The 21,605-nt window shown below is 39.2% G+C and overlaps 2 protein-coding genes across 5 annotated transcripts in view; one reads left to right on the top strand and one right to left on the bottom strand.

The window, feature by feature from the left end:
- The window catches only part of PITRM1 (pitrilysin metallopeptidase 1), a 30,203-nt gene extending 12,781 nt beyond the window's left edge, over nucleotides 1–17,422 (top strand). For both annotated transcript variants that reach the window (XM_086615200.1, XM_086615201.1), the window contains 15 exons: nucleotides 1,066–1,200; nucleotides 3,152–3,290; nucleotides 4,401–4,517; nucleotides 5,666–5,798; nucleotides 6,498–6,618; nucleotides 7,428–7,504; nucleotides 7,819–7,984; nucleotides 8,110–8,210; nucleotides 9,158–9,278; nucleotides 10,652–10,723; nucleotides 12,037–12,149; nucleotides 13,023–13,148; nucleotides 14,404–14,549; nucleotides 16,274–16,376; nucleotides 16,987–17,422. In XM_086615200.1, coding sequence (XP_086471326.1) covers nucleotides 1,066–1,200; nucleotides 3,152–3,290; nucleotides 4,401–4,517; nucleotides 5,666–5,798; nucleotides 6,498–6,618; nucleotides 7,428–7,504; nucleotides 7,819–7,984; nucleotides 8,110–8,210; nucleotides 9,158–9,278; nucleotides 10,652–10,723; nucleotides 12,037–12,149; nucleotides 13,023–13,148; nucleotides 14,404–14,549; nucleotides 16,274–16,376; nucleotides 16,987–17,080 — 1,764 coding nt within the window. In that variant the 3' untranslated portion in view covers nucleotides 17,081–17,422. The remainder of the gene's footprint in view (nucleotides 1–1,065; nucleotides 1,201–3,151; nucleotides 3,291–4,400; nucleotides 4,518–5,665; nucleotides 5,799–6,497; nucleotides 6,619–7,427; nucleotides 7,505–7,818; nucleotides 7,985–8,109; nucleotides 8,211–9,157; nucleotides 9,279–10,651; nucleotides 10,724–12,036; nucleotides 12,150–13,022; nucleotides 13,149–14,403; nucleotides 14,550–16,273; nucleotides 16,377–16,986) is intronic.
- A 512-nt stretch (nucleotides 17,423–17,934) lies between these two features.
- PFKP (phosphofructokinase, platelet) overlaps nucleotides 17,935–21,605 on the bottom strand; it is a 49,341-nt gene continuing 45,670 nt past the window's right edge. For all 3 annotated transcript variants that reach the window (XM_086615032.1, XM_086615034.1, XM_086615033.1), the window contains 3 exons: nucleotides 19,790–19,889; nucleotides 19,037–19,142; nucleotides 17,935–18,449 (listed from right to left, as the gene is read on the bottom strand). In XM_086615032.1, coding sequence (XP_086471158.1) covers nucleotides 18,296–18,449; nucleotides 19,037–19,142; nucleotides 19,790–19,889 — 360 coding nt within the window. In that variant the 3' untranslated portion in view covers nucleotides 17,935–18,295. The remainder of the gene's footprint in view (nucleotides 18,450–19,036; nucleotides 19,143–19,789; nucleotides 19,890–21,605) is intronic.

The following is a 21,605-nucleotide window of genomic DNA, read 5'->3' as shown; positions in this document are numbered from 1 at the left end:
TGTTGAGAAGTGTTTGGACAACAGTTCTAGATAAATGGTTAAACTTTTAGATGGCTTATTGAGAACCAGCACTGAGTTATTGTAATGACTCAACTGAAGCCTCAAATAAGGAGTGACTACTTCTATTTCAAGAGGATTAACTCGAGCATATTCTAAAAGAGTAATACTCTTTAGGAGTTTCCACTGAATAGATAATAATAGATATTACTGAAAAAATCTGCAAGGCTTGTGATACCTTCTTGTAGTTAAACATGTAAGAACAGAGAAGATGATTTTGATAGTTCTCATGCATTTGTTTTCTATATGCTTTTAAGGACTTTTCCTTTCAAATGTCTTGGGATTTTTTTATTTTACTTTGTTTCATTTTTTCCTCATTCACACACAGTGAAAGTGGAGAAGGTTTTGATATCTTGTCCTGTGGTGTATTTAAAGAACTTTTGGTAGCGACTTGAGCAAACAATAGTCTCAAACTAGAGAACAAAGCTAGAATAAAAATCCTTCCAAAAGAAATATCCTGGGGATATTTTTAGTTACTTAGTATCTTCTTTCTTCAAAGTCTCATCTGTTTTATGTGTTTGAATTACCTTATTATAAGTAGTTTCATCTGATTGATACAATAAATGGGTAGACTGTAATACTTATGTACTACTTTGTCTCTACCACCTGTTCTTTTTTTTCCTTCTTTCTCTGGCTGAAAAATGAATTTATTTTAAATGGGAGGGACGAAAGAATATTACAGTAGATTTCCAGAATACGGATACACGCATCTATGCAAAAAAAAAAAAAAAAAAAAAAAAAAAAAAAAAAAAGGAGAAGAGAAAAAAAAGGTGGTTTGGTACAATAAAATTAGGGGCGAGAATGGAGAGAACAGAGGACAGATGATGATGGAATAGTCCTTTAATCTGAACAAAGATTTCTGCTTTTTTTTCGTTCCAGATATGTTAGAACTACTCATATGTCTGCTATTCAAATATAAATGATAAGGTGGTTTTGGAACATAGATGCTGTCAGTTTTAGAAACGTGGATGGATTGTCCTGCTTACGTAATTATTCTTTCCCATTCAGTATATAGCCTCCTGCTGGAATCAAGATGGGGATCCAGTGGAGCTTCTGAAGATTGCAGATAAAGTCTCTCGGTTCAGGCAGTGCCTTAAAGAAAATCCCACATTTCTTCAGGAAAAAGTTAAATTGTATTTTAAGGTAGGAAAACCTGTGGAAAAATATATTCAGTATTAATTGTTAAATCACAATTTTATGTTTAAAATTAAATGCAAGGCTAATTTTTTTTATAACCATACTGCCTATTTTTAGACATAGATGAACAGCAGCACTTTTGAATGAAGCACATTAACTTTGAATGGTTGAAGTGAAAACTTTTCAAAATGGGAAAAAATGTCTGGTTGGACATTTGGAAACACACATATTAGAACATGGATAAAATGCTAGTATTTTACTGAACTGTGATGCCTGATGCTATAGAAGTGTTTCCCAATGAGAAGCTCAGATGTGAACGGAGAATTATAGGCCTAGTTATGTGTTCCTTAGTATTGGCATAGCAAGAGGGATCTCTTTTTCCTTGAAATTACTTTGATTATAGGTAAGATTGTTCTGGTGCTTCTCATGTTCACTGAACTGCTATCTGAATTTTGCTGTCAGTGATAATTGTTTTCTGCTCTTTTTCATATTTTCCTCTCCGTACTAGAGAACTCTTAATTCTTCAGGAACTCCAGTAAAAACAGTAAAGACATTATAACACTGAATAGTTCTGAAGCTCCGAATTAGCTAATGCCAGAAGTAAAAAAATCCAGTGATAGCAGTGAAAAAGTGGTTTGGGTTTGGGGGTTTTTTGATATTTGTTTTGTTGGTGGTTTTTGTTTGGTTTTTTTTTCCTTTTTTCCTACCAAATTGTTCAAGTTGCTTTGAAGGGCAGGTGTATTATAGGTAACTGCCAACCTGATTTAATAGTGAGTAGTAAATGCTGGTTCTCGTATACTCAAAGGCAACAACAGACAGTGACACCAATTAAAATCTGTTTTCCTAAAGGCATTATTAGTGTCTGGAAGTAGTGGGAGCTGTTAAGGTTTTGGCTTTTGTAGGGAAGAAATACAGGTGCATTATTTTTGAGAATATCCTTTACTATCTTGTTCTGCTGAGGGGGCTAAGACAGAAACGTGACTCAGTAGGAAGTAGTGGGAATAGTTGGGTGTTCTTGTATCAGAAGATTATGCGTCGTTGTACATCGTGCCTGGAGATTAACAAAGCAGAAAGGCTAGGAGCAAGGGAGGGAACGCTGTTCATCCTGTGTTTTACTATGCCTGGTTAATCTTACATTTCCATCTTCAACTCTGTAGTCAATTAGGTTTCCATAGTCTTTCCATATAAGCACAGGGGAGATAAACTCGTAAAACAGAATCTGATTACATTGTCCCAAATTATTGGCAGTGTCTGTCAGTGACAGATGTAGCTGTTTGACTCCTACTTTGAAATGGGCAATTTTTGAGGTCACTATCTTTCAACTAGCCTCCCAGTATTATATAAAATGGAAGCTGCTTGAGTAATTTTATTACTAAAATTCCACAGTCTGGTATAAACAGAGAGAAGTTCCGCAGCAGTTGTGTTGGTTGCATAACACATGGAGTTCTCTGGCAGCAAGACTGATGTAAAGCATTTGTGAGCAGGATAAGGCATGCACATTTTACATCATGTGGGATCTCTGTGCACTCAAGCTTGGGCAGGTTGAAAGACATGTTTAATGAAACCCTCCTGCATTTAGCCAGATTCCCCATCTTAGAACATTCTTCAGATAAAACTTGTGGCATGCTGCTGTGGCGTTACGTACAGTTGTTTAACCTTGATTTAATTAAACTAATGAGTACTGTGTGCTGTTGAGGGATTCTGACTCTCTACTAAACTTTCACAGAAGGTTGTTCACACTTGTTCTTGTGGTAAGCTGCCTCTCTTCCCCACCCTTGCAGCAGACTGTTTCGCATGACATGAAGAGTTTAAATTGCCTGTTTGTGATACCCTTGATAATATGCAAGCCAAATGATGCACAGACTGTTAACTGTTGATGAAGCAATAATCTGAGGCAAAACAGGAGGAAGTTGCCCTCAAAATTAATAATGCTTTGTTTTGGGATATGATCCTGCAGGATAATCCACATAGATTGACTCTGTCAATGAGTCCAGAGGAAGACTACTATGATAAACAAGCAAAAATGGAAGCAGAAAAGCTGGAAAAAAAGGTCAATGCTCTTTCTGAAGAAGAAAAAACCCAAATCTTTGAAAAAGGTTAATGTGTTTTTATTTGAGTAACTGCTTTAAAACACAGCAACTTTTTTTAGCTGATGTTCTATGTAGATTCTGTCTTAAGTTCTCAGGCACTCTCCAGCATTTGCTCTGAAGGGGATGAATTTTTTTTGGTGGAAGTTTGTTTATGTGTGTTATGGGGCTGTGCAGTGTAGTGTTTACACCACAATGGTATGTTCCATTAGTTTCAACACTCAAAACCAGAATGATCCGTGCCTCCAGTAGGGCAGAAGAAAGGAAATTGTTTTAAAATACTTATCTGCTTATTCTTTCCCATGTTAACTTGCAAGCATAAGATGAATTCCACCATTTACCTTAAAGCTGTTTATTTTTGAGCATACAAGGGCTGCTCTGTGATCCTATGAAACGTATATTTTGTAATTTTATTTCTTACCTTTTCCACTTAAAAGCCAACTATAAAAACAATGTTCTATTTAACTTATTCTGGGCAATAACTTAAACTTGGAAACCCTGGGTAGTCATCTGATTTTCTGAAAACAGCAATCTAGTCACAGAAATCCTGCAAAAAAGTGGTGTTAATCTTCTGAAGCTTTGGTAGTAGGCGGGGGATAGGGGAGCAGAAAATCAGATGAGGCTTTCTACTTAAGAAGATAAATTGGAGAGTACTTAAGAGGTGACCAGCTAGAATCTGAAAGGCTGAAATGTAAAATTAAACACAACAGTTCAGCTGCATCAGTGTACTGAAAGAGCACTTGAGTAAGAACTGGGGGAATGGGTTAGAAAGAAGCTTCTTATCTGCGAGGTCTGGTTCACCTGGGTTGGTGTTTGCAGAGCTGGGCAGTAGGACAGGCTGGCAGATGTCACTTCTTCAGGGTTTAAATTGCATGTTACTGTATACAGGGCGTGATGGGGAATTGAAAGGAGAACTTACAAAGATACAGTGTTCTGTCTGCTGTTGCAACATGATAACCTGCAGAATTTGTTTCAGTAAAATATTTGAAAGAACTGTTCATAGAAAATTTAAATGTCAAACTTTTGTGTTTTTCTGGTCTGCATCACCTCAGTAGATTTTGACAGCACTTTCACTAAAAGCTGAAAGTGACAAACTGGTATTCTGCTCTCCCTTACTAGGTTTGGAATTAATTGCTCTTCAAAGCAAACCTCAGGATACCTCTTGTCTGCCAGCTCTACAAGTCTCTGACATTGAGCCCAAAATCCCATTCACTGTGCTGGAGACAGCACTCACAGGTTGGTATAACCACTCTTCAGCCTCAAAGAGCAACACTGTTGGATTGTTATCTAGCTGCTTGCCCAGCTGTCGTTCCTTTTTGCTCTTCACAAAGCATATGTACTCAGTGTTGTCCACAGTTATGGTGCTTTTCCTCTAGTCCACCACCTCTGCAGCAGACGGTTTAACAGTGGATCTGCAGATGCTTCTTGCCGTCGCCTCTGAGGGGCAACGTGGGGCTGTTTCAGCTTGAACCAGCCACCTGCCCTTCCCAGAAGTCTGGCAGTAGCAGTCCTGATGGGAGCTCCTTGCTGCCTGCTTAATCACTCCCTGCCCTGCCCTGCAGTCAGAGGAGTCTCCAGGTGGCATGCTCCACTCCTCTTGAGCAATCTCCCCGCTTTCCAAAGGCTTACCCAGGTTGTAACACTACTAGCAGCTTGTGCAGCAAGCCTTCCTTGCTGTTCTCTCTCCCTGTTCATTTTTCACAGAATATGACGTACAGGAGTCATGGGAAAAAAAATAATAAAAAATTGTCATTCTTCATAAATTCAGTGCAAGTTTCTCCCTGCTTTGCCAGATGGCTACCCCATGGATTGTTAGGAAACAAGAAATTGTAGAGCTCAGTTTTGTTAAGTTCTTGTCAAAATCTTATAGGTAATACTGCTCTGTAGTCTAACAGGCACTTTCCTGCAAAAATTGCTAGCAAGTGTGAAGGAGTATATAATTTTTATACTAAAATGACATGGTTTTGTGAAAATCCAAATGTGTATATTCTGTTGCCCTAACTTAGAAGAGAATGTAGTGCAGTAACCTGCTTTCCTCAACTTTTGAGGTGATGAAGGCAGAAAATAAGGGAAAAAAATCCTTGAGGAGTTCAGAAACAAATTACCTTTCCTTTATTTGAATGTTACCTCTAAAGCGTGGTCTTTGTCAACAGAATTCTCTCATCAAATTGTCCAGGTATCCTTTACCTTGCCATAGACAGAAATGACGAAAACCCTTCAGTCCAGCTTTTGGTGCAATGTGCAAAGTTTAAACAATAAGTGGCTCTGAAATGCCAACAGAAAATAACTCTTAATATGAAGTTCTTGTAAGAAATTGTTTTGCTTTTATGTGTTTATAGTAGGAACCTGTTGGTTATTCTTTGCTTTTGTTATTTTATCCCTAGCTGATGAAATTCCTGTCCAGTACTGTGCTCAGCCAACCAATGGGGTGGTTTATTTCAGAGCTGTTTCCAGCTTGAACACGCTTCCCGAAGAGCTCAAGCCATATGTGCCACTCTTCTGCAACGTCATTACAAAGTGAGAGGTTTACTTTCTTAGAAGCTAAAACAGTAAGATCTAATTAGTGAAAAAATATTGCTTTTAATATCTTCAGCAACTGTTCTTATTATAGAAAAAGGAAATGCTGATAAGTTGGTGTCCTGCAGAAACAGTGGTCTTCCCTTTTCCCCACAGAGTTGCCAACTCCTTTCCCCTTCTCCATCAGTCTCTGCGTTGCCTTGTTCCCCAGCATCAACACGAGCATTCCCCTAACAGATTGGAAAATTGATATAAATGAGAAATAGCCTAGCAGAAATTAAAGTTTTCACTTGGATCGATTTTTGGTCTAATTTCACCAAGGGGTCACAGTAACACTGGCCTTATCATAGGGAGACAAGTGGCACAGGGCAGAACAAGTCACCTGGGCTGCGAGGAATCTTTTTAATGGTGATAACAGACTATGTGGTGTTATTACTCTAGTTCTATATGGATATTGGTAGCAAGCCTGTACATAAAGCACACTTTTTAATACACCATTTTGAATTAACAGTATGCTGTAATTGAAAAGCTTGGTGTATTATTTTTCTCTTTCATAAGATGTGAAGTATTATATTTGCTCAATAATGCCCCAAATTGTTTAGTTGCTAAATTAGTATTGGCCTAAACTGTCTCCTTTGTAAATGGCATACAGATTCTGGTTTTAGCTGAAAATGGAAATAAATCTCTTGTATTTTGCAGGATGGGATGTGGAGCCCTTGATTACAGGGAACAAGCCCAGAAAATAGAGCTAAAAACAGGTGGGATGTCTGTCAGCCCACATATCATTCCAGATGATTCACACCTGGATGTGTATGAGCAGGTAAATTAATCATAAACTTCGAGACGTTACACTCGCAATAACAGCTCGGTAGTTAAGGGTCAGCCACGACTTCCATGTAGAGGGTCAGCTAATGTACATTGAAAGCTTAGTGTATAAAGGGCTCATGCCTTTTTGTGTAAGACACAAATTTGACAGAGTAACTTAGTATTTTGTTTTAAGGGGAGTGCTTGATGCGGTTATCCGTTTTAAGGCAGTGCTTCACTCCCATCTGTCACCGTATTTTTGAGTGCTACAAAAAGTCGTGGAAGCAGAGGACAGAACGGTGTAGTGTTATACATATAGACTGCTGTTAACATGTGTATGTCCTGGTTAATGTGGTTCAGAAACATAGAATGTTTGCAAGATCATTAAATCTTAGTATTAGGCATAACAGCCCTAGCAATATCCTCTCGAGATTTTTTCAGACTTTTTGGGGTCTGCTACTGTGTTTTGCTCACCATGGACCCTGGAGATGAATTAGGGCGACTCCTTTGCAGAAAAATGCATACCCAGATCAGTCTTAACTTGTATTTCATGTTAAAAATAAGAAATTCTGTTTCTGAACTGCTACTTACTGTTGAGAAGGAGGAATTGACAGGCTTACTTTGTGTGAAGAGCAATTGCATTTCATGTCTGCTCTGATTTTAGTAGCACTGCCTGCATTAAAGTGGTTTTGTGATGTGTGGCATTAGATTGGCATCATTCCATCACTTCCGTAAAAAGTTATTGTCCGTTTCTCAGGCCATTGCTTTGGTTGTCTTGTGTGAGATGTGGGTTTTTTTGTATTTTGCTTTTCTTTTTTCCTTCAGGGTGTGCTCTTTTCATCTCTATGCTTGGATAGAAATCTGCCAGACATGATGCATTTATGGAGTGAAATATTTAACAAGTACAGTATATTGGGTTTTGTTTGTTTGTGTTTTTGCATGGATTTTGGGATTCACTTTTCCCCTCTTCCTCTAACCATTCTCTTCTTCTTAGAGATCCTACTTTGGGATTTCTTTTTATAACTGTATCCATGAATGGCTCCCCATTTCTAAACTTAAGTATTCCATCATTTGCATGACTATGTAGTGTATTAAATGGAGAACCAATGGTCTAAAAGCCCTTTGTTGAACTTGGGATGATGAATGATTCAGTATTATAAATTCCAGTGGTGTGCTTTTGCATGAGACCTAAGACCCTGCTTTTACCCTTTTTCAGCCCCCGGTTTGAGGAGGAAGAATATTTGAGAGTGCTGGTTAAGAAGACTGCCCAGGAGCTGTCAAATGGGATTCCAGATTCTGGGCATTTATATGCCTCTATTAGAGCCAGCAAAAACCTTACATCTTCTGGAGAACTGCAAGAAATGTTCAGTGGGATGGATCAGGTGAAAAGTTAATGGCATCTTTCAGCAAGGCCCAAATCCTCGACTTTGGAATTACAGTGCTCATTTTCGCTAATTCTTTCTTGTTTACTCAATCTGTATTCTTTCTGCCTTCGCTTCCTGCACAGGTGAAGTTGATGAACAGAATAGCAGAAATGTCTGATATTAAACCAATACTACGCAAACTGCCACGCATTAAGAAGTATTTACTCAATAGTGACAACATCAGGTGAGTGCCAGCTAAAAAGAAAGGGGCCATGGCCTGTGGGTGTGCATTTCTCAGTGTACTTCATGAGCTCCTGGGGTTTTATGAAATGGGAGGTCTGTGGAAAAACTACAAAAAATTTATTCGTTTAAATTCTCCTTATTTACAAAGTGAAAGCGGTGGCTTATTTTTTAACAGGCATGAGAAACTTATGGCAAATTTGATATGTAACTGTTGTACCAAAAGTGTGTAAATGGCCTGTGGGATTTTACAGAAATACTTAAAATTCTGCCTTTTTTCTTTTTTTTTTTTTCCCCTCTTAAAGGTGCCCAGGAGTCAAATACTGTTACATTTTATTATAACAGTGAAATGCTATTCTTTGTTGGGCTTTTTTATTCCTATAAGGAAAATAGAAGCATTCTGAAATATGCTTTTTTTTATTGGAAAAAGTAGGAGTGCACTTTAAGATGTTTAGCGTCAGATGCATTAGTTCCAAAAATAAGTCCATTTGGAGTGTCCTAAATTGCACAGTTTTGTTTCGCAAAACATGAAATGATGAATAAAATTATGGAAATACCTGTACTGTTCAAAATCATGGTAGGTATTCTGTAAAGACAGAATACGGAGGACATTAGTTTCTGTGTGAGGCATTTATATTTTGCAAAACTGATGTAGTCTTGTCCTGTGCACAGAAGTGGTTTGACAGCTACTGCTAAAGTTCAGGTCTGAAGGTGTTTTTGGGCAAGCAAAAGAAGAGCAGTTGGACTGTGACCTTTTTTTTTTTGGCACATCACATGCTGAATTATGAGTATTTTGCTTTTTTTCTGTGATAATGATTATCAGTGACCTCGAATCTAACGTTCTAGTGATTTAATAGAATGTGTTTAGGGAGACAAAGTGGTGCAAATTATAAAGGACTGTTTGAAAACAAAAAATAAGATATTTAAAAACTCAGTATGTATTTTTAACAGATGTTCAGTGAATGCAACACCTCAACAGATATCAGAAGCATCTAAAGAAGTAGAGAAATTTATAAGGGGCATACCTAGAAGTAAAAAAGAGAGAAAACCTGTTCGTCCCCATGTGATTGAGGTGAGAAATTACGTCATTTGTGAGTAGGGCATCAAATACAGTTGAGTTGATTTTGTGTAAAGAAAGACCACTGTCTAATCAGGAAATTGTTTGAACTCAGATACTGTGTTTGTCACCAAAAATGCGGACAGAAGCTCTCTAACACAGTTTGCAGTGTTAGAAAGCAGGCATTAATTACTTTATTGTGGCGCCGGGTGCATGGGGGATATCTCCTCCTGGCTGCACCCCTGGCCCCTGGACAGGAACTTAGTTTTACACTACGATCATGCATATTCATAACATGTTTACATATTCATTGTTATTCTCTTAAACAATTGGTTAATTTTCTCTCGCTTTACCTGTAAATTACTTGGCATGCTCAGTCCTCTTCCTCCGCCCCTTTCTTTTGGGTCTGGGGTATGTTTAGGGGAGGTGGTCCATGAGTTGGTGGTCACCATCTTCCTCTGCCGGAATTACCTTTGCCTCGAGTCACTGCTGCGCATGTTCACAGCTCAGAAAAACATGGGAACAAGGTTTGTACGTTCTCTGGGATGTTCCTGTCAAGGGCAGACAGTTCTTAATAAAACGTCTCCCTTCTAATCGCTCCAGCAGCTTCAGGGATGGTCATCTTGTGCCTTAGGTATGTGCAAACCGCCTATTAAACCCTTCCTGAAAGTTTTAACCCCTTCATTGTTGGGTAACATGCAAATTTCCTCAGACATCTTTGTGTGAACAAGTCAGCTCTTGATAAGCTGCTGTGTGTGTTTCCACCGACGCTGTCTTCACCTCAATAAAATAGACAATAGTAATCCTGTAGATCAACTGTCGAGCCTTACCCTGAGGTTACTGCTTTTGCGTGGGATGTGAAAAAAGAAGTTCTTCCTTTCTCTGTCACATAAAACTGTAATTTCTTTTTTAGCTGAGCTTTACTTGAAATGTTGGCCAAAAGAAAATAGGGCATAACGTGCAGTTCCTCAGTTGTGTAGGAATTTATTTCATTATCTGGGTGTTCAGGACATTTGGCACGAAATACGCTTGGCTCCGTAGAGTTCACAAAGGATCTGCTCTGTCAATATGCAAATCTGTTTTAACTTCTGACAAGACTGGAATAAGCTCCCAATTTCCTATCCATGAGGGAAATTACAGTCTGAAACTTTCTGGGCCTCATTTAATCTGTCTTGGTGTCATTCAGTGCCAAATTACTCTTGAAAAGAAATTTATTTGACATTTGCTTAGAAATTCAAATATGAAGAAGTAATTGAGTAGCTTGCTTATGTTTGTGAAGACACAGTCTGATAGTTTCAAAGAGGCTTGAGTGGTAGGGGTTGCATTTGTAGTATTCTTGGTCTAAATTCTTACATCATCTTTTAATATGAGGGCTGGATCTCTTGCAGAAATCTTCAGATGTTAAACCTGTGGGAAGTGAAGTGCTTACTGGTTTGCAGATCACAAGGAAACTAGTTAATGTAAGTACATTATTGGTTGGGGATACTGGTATTGCAGGGCTGTTGCTCATATTAATGGTCCATCTTAAGCTGTTAAAGATCCTCTTGCTGTTTAGAAGCACACCACTGAAACCTAACATGCCCTTCAGTTCCACCTTCTGACTGGATTAATTCTTTAAACTAGCCATCAAACTTCTTAATCCCTCTGTGTCATCCTTTTTGTTATCTTTCCTTTGGTTCTGGCCTGAAGATCATTTAGCTAACTCCACATCCCTATATGCAGGTAAATAAGTCACTCGTGCTGTCTCTTTTAAGTGGTGCTTATTTTATTTTTAACCTGGTTTCTTTCAGAGCCAGGCTCGTGCGGTGTCACTCCCAGTTAGCCCCTTCCTTTCCTCCCTCTCCTCCCTAAATGATTCTCCATGTGAATAACGCCTGACAGAAGAGCGTCAGTGACAAGCGAAAATGAAAATCTGTATTTGGCTACAGGAGAGAAAAACAGCTTAGCCCTACCCTGAGCTCTCCTTTGAGAAGAAGGCAGAGAGAGCTCAGCCCAGGGTTTTGCTTGCTGACCAGTGATGAATATGCAGCTGTGCTTGGCCCAACCAGCCAGAGAAGCGTGAGGGACTGGGGAATGGGTCTCTGAAGTTAAGAAAGGCTTGGGAGTATTGAAATGGGGTCGTAAAAGCTACTTGAGTCGTGTAAGGCTCTGCACAAGCAGGTGTATATGTGAAAGAGGCAAAGAAGCAAGTGCTGCAGAGGCCAGGAGACATGAGAGGACTGGAAGTTTTGAAGTGGGGTTGTAAGGAAAAGTCAAGTCTGTTGCAGGGCATGTTTGTAGTTCATATAGCTGCTGCTTTTCATGAGTAGTGTGCATTTGTTTTGTGGGTTTCAGTTTCTGAATCTGTTTTCAGTGTCTAGAATTGAGTAGATGGACTGAAATATGATGTGGTGACCGTGTACTTATATGGACATAGAAGTGGAGAGTTATGAACACTTGTTTCAATCAAAGTCACGACATGACAGGGGAAGCATGCCAGTCAGAACTCTGGTTCTGATACAAGGCCTGCACATTGAGAAGCTGGTATGCAGGGATGGGTAGCCGATATACAGTGTCCATGTATTTTAGTTTCCCAAGGCAATTCTGCGTACTGATTTGCTAATACAGGCACAAGCGAAATGTCAGTGATTGCAGCATAGGTCAAGCAGCAGCTTTAGCATTTGTGTGTCTGTATGTTTGGCAGAATTTCACAGTTCTCAAAAAAGCCAGAGTTCTCAAATGGGTGAATTGTCTCATCTCTGCTAAGTGTGACAATAATGCATTTTTCTTGTAGGATTCTACTTTCAAACCATGCCAGATGAAAACCCATTTTGTACTTCCCTTCCCAGTGAACTATATTGGGGAATGTGTTCGAACAGTTCCCTACGCAGCTGCCGACTATGCAAGGTGGGAAACAGCATCAGGAGGGAGCTTCTGTGTATGTCCCGTAGCGCAAAACAGAATGGAAAATCTTAGGCTGATCACAGCAAATGGAGTGTCAGTAGAAAATGCTCTGCAGTGCATTTGTCACAAAATCTTTATGGAGCAACTTTTGCATGGCTAAGTCCAAAAATGCCCTGTTTTAGTAAATGCTGAGATTAAGTAATGAGGGGCTGCCATCTCCTGACTTCCGAATTAACAGCCCTGCGTACATGGATGTGTCTGCATTGACAATCCTGTTGCATGTAACATGGTTTAGGAGGCTACTTTCGTATTTCACTACAGTGAAATAAAATAAATGGAAATAGTCAAGGAATGTTCCAAAGCAGTGCCACTCTTGTAATGATGTCCCATTGTTCAGATGTTATTAAATATTGAGTATTTTTACCCTACTGTTGTAGATTACAAGCAGCAGTGCATTGCAAATGGGGATCTAGGTGAATCATAGAATGCTTAGGGCTGGAAGGGACCTTCAAAGGTCATCTAGTCCAACCCCCCTGCAAGGAACAGGGATATCTCCAACTAGATCAGGTTGCTCAGGGCCTCGTCCAACCTGGCCTTGAACGTCTCCAGGGATGGAGCATCCACCACCTCTCTGGGCATCCTGTTCCAGTGTTCTACAACTCTCATGGTAAAAAATTTTTTCCTAATATCCAATCTGAATCTACCTCCCTCTATTTTAAAACCATTACCCCTTGTCCTATCACAACAGGCCCTCCTGAACAGCCTCTCCCCATCTTGTAGGCCCCCTTGAGGTACTGGTGAACTTCCTCTCAAGCTGAGAATTACTGTTGTCCAACTCATTTAACGTCTTTGCTGTTGATATTTCTCTCATTACAGCCTTCGAATTCTTGCACGGTTGATGACAGTTAAATTCCTGCATAGAGAAATCAGAGAGAAAGGAGGGGCTTATGGTGGAGGTGCTAAACTTAGTCACAATGGCATATTCACTTTCTACTCCTACAGGTAACAGTAGGTTCATTCTTTCCTGTTCATTCTTTTCATGTGTGAGGGACCACCGACTGCACTTACATGTATTTTTTTTGACTTAGTTGTAGCTCTCTTTCAAGATCAAGTGAAATAAAAAGAATGTTGAATCACAGGAAAGTGATTCAGTGCTGATGATGATCAGATTAGTTGCTTAAGGTCTGTCAGTTTTGTTGACAAATCCCTCCTTGCTTTCTCTTGGTTTCTGTCCTTGGGAAAGCCTAACTTGTCTCTGCTGGTAGCAACAGTTGTTTTATCTCTGTACTTAGGTGTTTACTGTCTTGGTACTAGATTTACATACAATTGGCTTTCACTTGTTTCTCCTTGGGTTGAGAAGGCCCTATAAAAGAGAATCCAAGACTATTCTGAATTTGAGACCAGGAAGTAGAATGATGATGTTCCCTAAGGTCCTGGTTTTGAAAATAGGCAGCTTCCTGTGTTGACTGGCTGGAATCATCAGAGATTCAGCAGAGAGCATTGCTGGTGATGAGCTAGAATTGCTTTTTTTTCTTTTCTTTATTGTCAGTCTGGAACGGTTACCTTGCATTGGTCTTAGCAAAGCACTTTCAGATTAAATTTGAACTGCAGGTATTAAAGACTAGTTTATAACCCCTACTAAAAATGTCGTGTGACTGGAGTCCTGGCTTAAATTGTTTTCCTAAACCAAAGGTAATCTAGCATAGTACTTGGTCAGGCTTCCTAGCTAAAATGTGAGCAGCCTTTCCTCTCTGTGAAGCTTTGACATGGTTGGTCTTGTCCTAGTTAGTATTTCAGTAGTTGTTAACTTGTTGCACCTGTTTTACAGAGAGCAAAAACAGGTGTAGCAGGAAGAGCAACTTAAAGAAGATTTGGCATATCATAAATATTACTGTTGTTGATATTAGTGGCAGTGATGTTTATTTAGCTGTTGCAGCAAATTGATAGTGCGTTGTAAAAGTGCTGGTTTGGCATGTTTTTTGTACCACTTTTCTGAACACTGCCTTAGAACTATTTTTAGGCAACTGAACTTTCTGCACTTGAGTATCTAAAATTCAAAATATGCCTGGATTATAGCACTTCTTTCTTCTAAAAAACCACCCGAACCCCAAACTCTCTTTTTGCAAACAGAAAGGAGGTTTATAATTTGGTTTAATCCCCATGTATGTGTGATGCATAGTAAACTATGAGAACAAAGCAATTGCAGTATTTCATTTTGAAAGACTGAAGTAATTAACTTTTTTTTTTTTCTTCTAAGAGACCCAAATTCGTTAGCCACCTTGAAAACATTTGAAAAAGCAGTTGAATGGGCCAAGTCTGGAGAATTCACACAACAAGATATCGATGAAGCTAAGCTGGCAGTGTTTGCTGCTGTCGATGCACCAATAGCTCCTTCAGATAAAGGTATATTCTCAGCAGCCTCGCAGCACTGCCAATATTTATATGTTTTAAATGAAGTTTAAAGGGAAGAAAATAGTTTGCTCAACTGTATGATGTGATAAAATTTGTGTTTAGCAGATGTAAGACCATTGCAGTTTCAACAAAACAGTCGATTCCTATTGCTCCCTGTCAGAAATACCACTTGCATTCAGTCTCTGTAATGGAGTTTTCGTATTTGTTCTGCTCCTTGATGTCAGGTGAATACAGCTTGAAGATGGAGGTAGATTAAAGAAACAATTTTAGGGTTGGAAAGAGCATTAGAGGCAAGCAAATACAAACAAACTCTGATCTTCTGAGTCAAAAAAAGTTGAAGGGTTATTTTCGTGACACAAGGATACATATTGACTATGAATCTCTCTAACCTTTTGTGCATATTTCATCTGAAGAAGTTAAAGCATAAAAGTGTCTGCTACAGTGGAGAGTGTTATATTCTTTACATATCTGCATACTTGTGATGGCTTGGTAGTATGCTCACATCTTTTCAGTTTGCTCACACATTGCTTTGCTTTCCTCACTTTTCCCTCCCTCCTCCATTCTCAACTTAGTTTCAGTCCAAAACTTGCTAAATTAGAATACATTCCTATACGTAAAATAGTTGTAAGGTTAAAAATAGCACTATTTTAATATGTACTTGTATTAACACTAACTTATTCCACAAGAAAATTTAAAATGAGGCTGACTTTCAGCTGATGGAACTTGGTTTTTGTTTGGGCAGTGCAGAAAAAGCCTAATCAATTTTAGGGGCAGATGTGAGTGAAACGCATACTGAATGTTGCTATTTGTGAGAAATGGTACAGATCCTTTGATATTGAATGTGCATGTTAACAGAGCAAGGCAAATTTAGTGAAACACTGAACAGAAAGAAGAACATTGTTCAATAGCCCTGGAAGCTGCTGCAGAGAGAAATACCTGTCCCTCCATGTTACTGTGATGCTGGTCATTGGGCCCTGCGTGAGGACTCGGACAACCTTCTCTACCTTTGAAGTCAGCCCTGCTTTGGGCAGGGAGGTCGGGCTAGTTGACAGATATCCTCCCAAGCTGCTTTTTTTTTCCCCTCTTTGATTATTTGCATGACAAAAAGTTTTTCCGTGATTATTTTGGAGTTCTCTGGTTGTTCACAGACCTATAATACTGATTTTAACATTAATATTAAAGTACTGTAGGCAAGTATTCCAACAAAAGCATTAAAGCATTTGTGTGCAAATTTCTGTGCGTAGTTACAAAAGGCGATCAAACCTTTGTCTTGCATGTATATTACAACTGATAGCAAATTTAAGAGTGTTGTTATAAACCACAATAAAGATAGAAGCTTCATGAAATCCAGTTTGGCTAAAACTTTGTGAGAAAATACTGAGGCTCTTCAGAATGAATCACATTAGGGTGTTTTAGGTTTTCTGGACCACTATTACGTTTAGATTTTTGACAAATCACTTGCCAGAATAGAATATGAATCTTTTTTTCCTAAACATGAAACTCTTACTACCTGATAAAATTTATTTACCCACTTCTAACCTTTGACATGCGATTTACAGTTAGATATTGTCTCAGAAAATGTCCTAACAGTAGTCTCTATTTTTCCCTTCTAGCACGTGTACCTGTCTTTGTTTGCACTCGTTCATGCACTTAGTTGTAACTGAGATTCCGGTACACCAGTGCACTGCATGGCTTGGTTTTTTTTTTTTTCCTAGGAATGGATCATTTCTTATATGGGATTTCAGATGAAATGAAGCAGTCGCACAGAGAACAACTTTTTGCTGTCAACAGTGATAACCTAGTTGATGTATCAAACAAGTAAGTCTGTGTTCAACTTAAGAAAACGTTTACTTGAAAAATAGACCAAATACCTAATTTGAAGAAGAAAACAGTTTGGGAAAGTCCTAATAAAGTTCTTGGATTCCTTCTCTTGGCCTTTCATACTCTTTTCATTATTTGGTTTCTAACTTAGAGGGATGGTAGTTATATCCTGCTTACTGCATTTTAGCAGATGTAACTCCTTTCTATGTTCTGAGTTTGTGGGAGATTGTTTTACTTTTGAAGGGTCCAGAAACTGTCTGGAGAAAGAGTAGACTCGGACATCCACCTCCTGTATGAGCAGGCTCTGCTACACTCGTAACACTTTGTGCTGCTTTAGACTCTGAATGCCAAAGTTAGACTTCTGAATTCCACTACTGAAGAAGACAAGGCTGAGGACGTAGGCTAGTTAGGGCTATGCCTAGGGAGAGTTGTATTGTTATAATGGGGAAAAAAAAACCCAAATACTGTAAATCCAAAAGACGCTGTAAGTAGCAAACAATGGATACGCATCAAACAGCACTTTTCCTGAGAGGAGTGTATTTTAACTCGTACAGTGGAGTTACAGATAACTGATTGCAACAGCTTCTCATCTGTTTGTTTCTTGCAGGTATCTTGCAGTTGGGAAGAGCACTCATGGTCAAGCTGTACTTGGCCCAGAAAATGCAGATATCACCAAAGATCCCTCCTGGGTCAAACGATGAACTGCTGCTGAACATTCAAGCCAATACAAAACAAGCCAATATGTGTGACTCTATAATTAGTTTATTGTGCTGTGGTCCAACTAACTGCTAAAATTTGTTCTTCTTGAAATAACTAGGTGAAAAATTTTCTAACCATACAGTATTTGAGAGCAAGAATGATCTGCTCTGTTATGGCAAAGACAGACCTTAATATTTTACCGATGACTCACTCCTCCAATCGTGTATGAATACTATATAAATCAAATATTTTTGTATATGTAGAACTCTTGAGTTTTAAATGGTGTTTGTGTGAAATCATGTCTGCTGTTGGATATATAAAGAACTACGTCTCTCGTACTGACAGATTTTGTTCTTTGGTGTTTCATTCAGCTTCCTTTGTGTAAGCCACCTAGACAGGGGAGCTTTGTGACAGTATGTTCCACCTCACATCAAGTCAAGCGTGTAGTAAATTGCAGTGTAGTGGGCAAATCAGTCATGAATTGGTGTGGAGTTGCAGTTTAGCCCAGCTGGCAGCTAAGCTACCATGCAGCTGCTTGCTTGCTCCAGGACCAGATTACCCACTTCCGAATCTCAAGTTGTTACAGCTTTTCCCCCACAAAAAGTATTTTTATCATCCCTGTACAAGGAGGAAGGATGCTGAGGTCTAGCCTAATCCTGAAGAAGCAAGGGAAAGCTGCTTGCTCTGCCATGAATACTTACTGCCTAGTTAGAGGAAAGAAAAGGCAGTTGCTTTGTTCCTTCACTGGAGAGTACAGAGAATCCTTTGTGAAGCGTTATTCCCCCAATTGCCGAAAAGCAGGTGAATGCAATTTCTGACAAGTCACTCGTGATGTTTGTTTGCAACAGTACTTTATTTCACTTGAGATACATTAAGCACATCCTGTAACTCAACACAAAGCTAGCCATCTACACTTATTTTTGGGGTGTAAGTACTCTGAAACAAAGTGCAGTAGGTGAGTAACTTACAGAGTGCATAGAACGGTGTTGCACTTATCGTTAAAGGGTAGAATCAGTACATGGTGCTTATCCATTAGATGCTAGGGTTTGTCTCAAAGGTAACACAAATACAGGACAAAATCTGTGTGACATCCCAATGTCTTGTTTCACATAAAGTGCTGGTACAATAATTTAAATGTTACAAAACAAAGCTGTAACGATTCTAAAGCATTGTTACTCACAATGTGCATCTATTACAATAATCTAAAAGTGATCTCCTTAGATGGCTCCGGTTTCTGCTTCCTTTGGGCTGTGCATAGCAACATGCTCCAGCTGGCCTGAGTCGGAAACATCGTAACTAGTCTTGTACTTGGCCAGGATTTTCATCAGTGGTCGCAGCTTCAGCCACCACTGCTCCTTGGGAATCCGGTGTCTGTGTGGTGGGAGGAAAAAAAAAGATAAGGTGATTTATTTCACAGCTAAAACAAACACATTTTGTAGGTTATTTGACAACACTTAACAGTAATGGCCTTCCTTCCTTATAAACAGCACCAGATAGACATCTATGGTGTGATGTAAACACTGAGCCAAATGGGGAGAAATAAGGATGGAATACTGAAGGAGCAAATAGATTTTACTATAAAGATGTTCTTTATAGGTAAGTATAATACCAAAGTGGGCGCAAAAATGTTGCCCCACTAAACTATCAGAAGTAAAGTAATTCTAGGCATTACAGCAAAGACAATTAGGAGAAAGATAATTAAAAGGACACTGGAGTGCCACAATTCATAACAAGAGACTTCCAAGTATAAGGAGGCTAAAGTAGGAGATCACAAAGGGAGATGCTAGAAAAGGCAAGTGAACAATCAAAGTGAATCCCTGGCTGAATGCAGGCGGAAGACAGAAGCAGAGTGAAACGGTTGGCATACACTGCATGTCAGCACCGAGGAGCAGCTCTGTGTAGTGTGGTGAAAGGAAGCCTGTGCTGAGATGTTCCAAACATAAGCAGCCTATACGTACACAAAGTCTGTTTCAGTCTTCAGCTCAGCCACGGGTTGGAAGACAAGGTTCCGTCTACGCATTCCCAGCAAACAAACCGAGTCATCGGTATTGGCAAATACTTTGCCTAAAAAGAATGAAATAATTCAAGATCTTTCTTACTCGCATTTGTAAGGGCAAACACCCTTTTTCTGTAATTAAATTGAATAGGAATTTTACAGTAGCTTAATTCCAGTTACTGCATATTTAACGTAATGATAAAACATTAATTAGTACTTTAATAGTGTTAAGAGCTCTGCACTTTTTAAATATAGCTTTGATGATTAGCAATGAAAATAGTGTAATTAAGCAACAATAAGACTGACTTTTAATATCAATTTTAAATTAGATTTTAGTAAATAGTGCTTTACAAATATTCCCAAAGAAGACATATTACCTTCTTCTGTATCCCATGTAGCCACCATGAAACAAAAAGGAAGAACAGATGTAACTATATAACCATCAATTCCTTCATGCATGAAAAACTGCAGTCACACTAGCATTTTCTTAATGAAAGATAAGAAAACAGCTATCTGAATTATTGACCTCACTTGAGGGGAAATCTTACAGCAGGAAGCACAGCAAGGCACTACTGAATAATACAAACATAATCAAGAGGGAAAGAAGTGTGTTGACAAACAAACTAATATACATTCATGTATTTGCACAGTAGAGTGGTCTTACTGATAGCTCATCAAAGACAGTAACAAGAGAGAGCACCAAGTATTCCTGCACCTTTTCGGTAGGTTTCTTTCAGTTTTTTGGAGATCCACTGCATAGCTTTTGCAGAAATTTTCGTCCCGAAGTTTCTATCAAATGGTGAAGGTGCACCACCCTGTGAAAATTGAAATGTGGGTTAGTTTACTTATTGAACCATTATTTGTGTTTTCTTATTTTATCAGTCATTTCTTTTAATGCTCTACGTCTTATGTCCACTTCCCCCACTTGGAAAAAACAAGCCAAAAACCTCACCACACAATCGGGCTAAAACATTTCAAATCTTCCTTAAGCACCTGTATTTTTGAATCAATAACACTTTTCACTTAAATAAAGGGAGGGCACTGTTCCCATTTCCCTTTCTTCCACTTCCCCTTAGTGCTGACCATTAAGCACTGCCCAGCTGCCACAATGCCAACAGGGCAGCCTGGTTTCAGCATAACAGAAACCAGGAAACTGTTGAAGAAGAACAGAACCTAAGTGCTGACTCTGTCATCTAGGAAGTCTGGGAAGCACAGCTTTATTGCAGAAAGAACGAGGAAGGCCATAATGTCACGCATGTTGTATGAGGATGAAACAACTGCGTTAGGACTTCCGACACCAGTAATCATTTTTTGTTTTGGTTTGGTTTTTGACTGCTTTCATTCCAAGTATTACAGCAGCCTTTATGCAGAATTGGGAACAGAAGTGGTGTTTTGTTTTGGTTTTTAAACCCTCCGTCTGTATTATGTAAAGTCTGACTTTTCTGTCCGTTTTCAATGCAGCAGACAGGAGCGAGATGGTATATGAAGTGGTTCCAAATCGTTCCCAACAGATTGTTTGACTAATGCTGGTCTTGACCTTCAAAATAAACTTAGCTAAATTTTACACAGCATTGTGTAAAACCTCAGCGTTAAATAATCTAAAAATATATGAGTAAGGGGAATATACAGACCACTTCAAATGACTTAAAAGGAGAGACAGTCGTTTCACTACTAGTACTTGAGAAATTTGGCTCTACATGTATTTTTCACTCTACCTCAGTCTTTGTGATTAGTGTAGCCAAATTACAAACTTACTATTTGTACACTAACAAGCAGTTATAGTGAGATAAAGTGACGCAAGGTACAAAGACCACAAGGAGTATCAAGAATAGTGTAACCAGCAGGAATAGGGAAGTGATCCTGCCCCTGTACTCGGCACTGGTGAGGCCGCACCTGGAATATTGTGTCCAGTTTTGGGCCCCTCGCTTTAAGAGAGATATTGAGCTCCTGGAGCGAGTCCAAAGAAGGGCGACTAAACTGGTCAAGGGGTTGGAAAATAAAACTTATGAGGAGCGGCTGAGGGAGTTGGGGCTGTTTAGCCCGGAGAAGAGGAGGCTGAGGGGAGACCTGATTACAGCCTACAAATACTTGAGAAGGGATGGTGGGGAGGTAGGGGAAGGGCTCTTTACATTAGTGTTGGGTGATAGAACAAGAGGAAATGGGTATAAGCTTAGTCAGGGGAGATTCCGGTTGGATGTTAGGAAGTATTTCTTCTCTGAAAGGGTTGTCAGCCACTGGAATAGGCTGCCCAGGGAGGTGGTTGAGTCCCCATCCCTGGATGTGTTTAAGAATAGGGTGGATGATCTACTTAGGGATATGGTTTAATGGGGATTAGGGACAGTTGGACTCGATGATCTCTAAGGTCTTTTCCAACCTAGAAATCTATGAATCTATGAGTAGCTCACTACTGTCTCTTCTAACAAGGGAGAGAAGGAGGTGTAGGGAGGTTGGCTAGTTCCCATTCTATGATTCTACAAGAACAATCCATCGACACATATTTTCTTAGTGAAACCTCATCTATTCCAGAGTTC

This window comes from Tauraco erythrolophus, chromosome 7, assembly GCF_009769465.1.
Source record: "Tauraco erythrolophus isolate bTauEry1 chromosome 7, bTauEry1.pri, whole genome shotgun sequence".
Taxonomy (NCBI): Eukaryota; Metazoa; Chordata; class Aves; order Musophagiformes; family Musophagidae; genus Tauraco; species Tauraco erythrolophus.
Note: the sequence above shows the minus strand (reverse complement) of the source record. Positions and strands in the feature narration are given on the sequence as shown.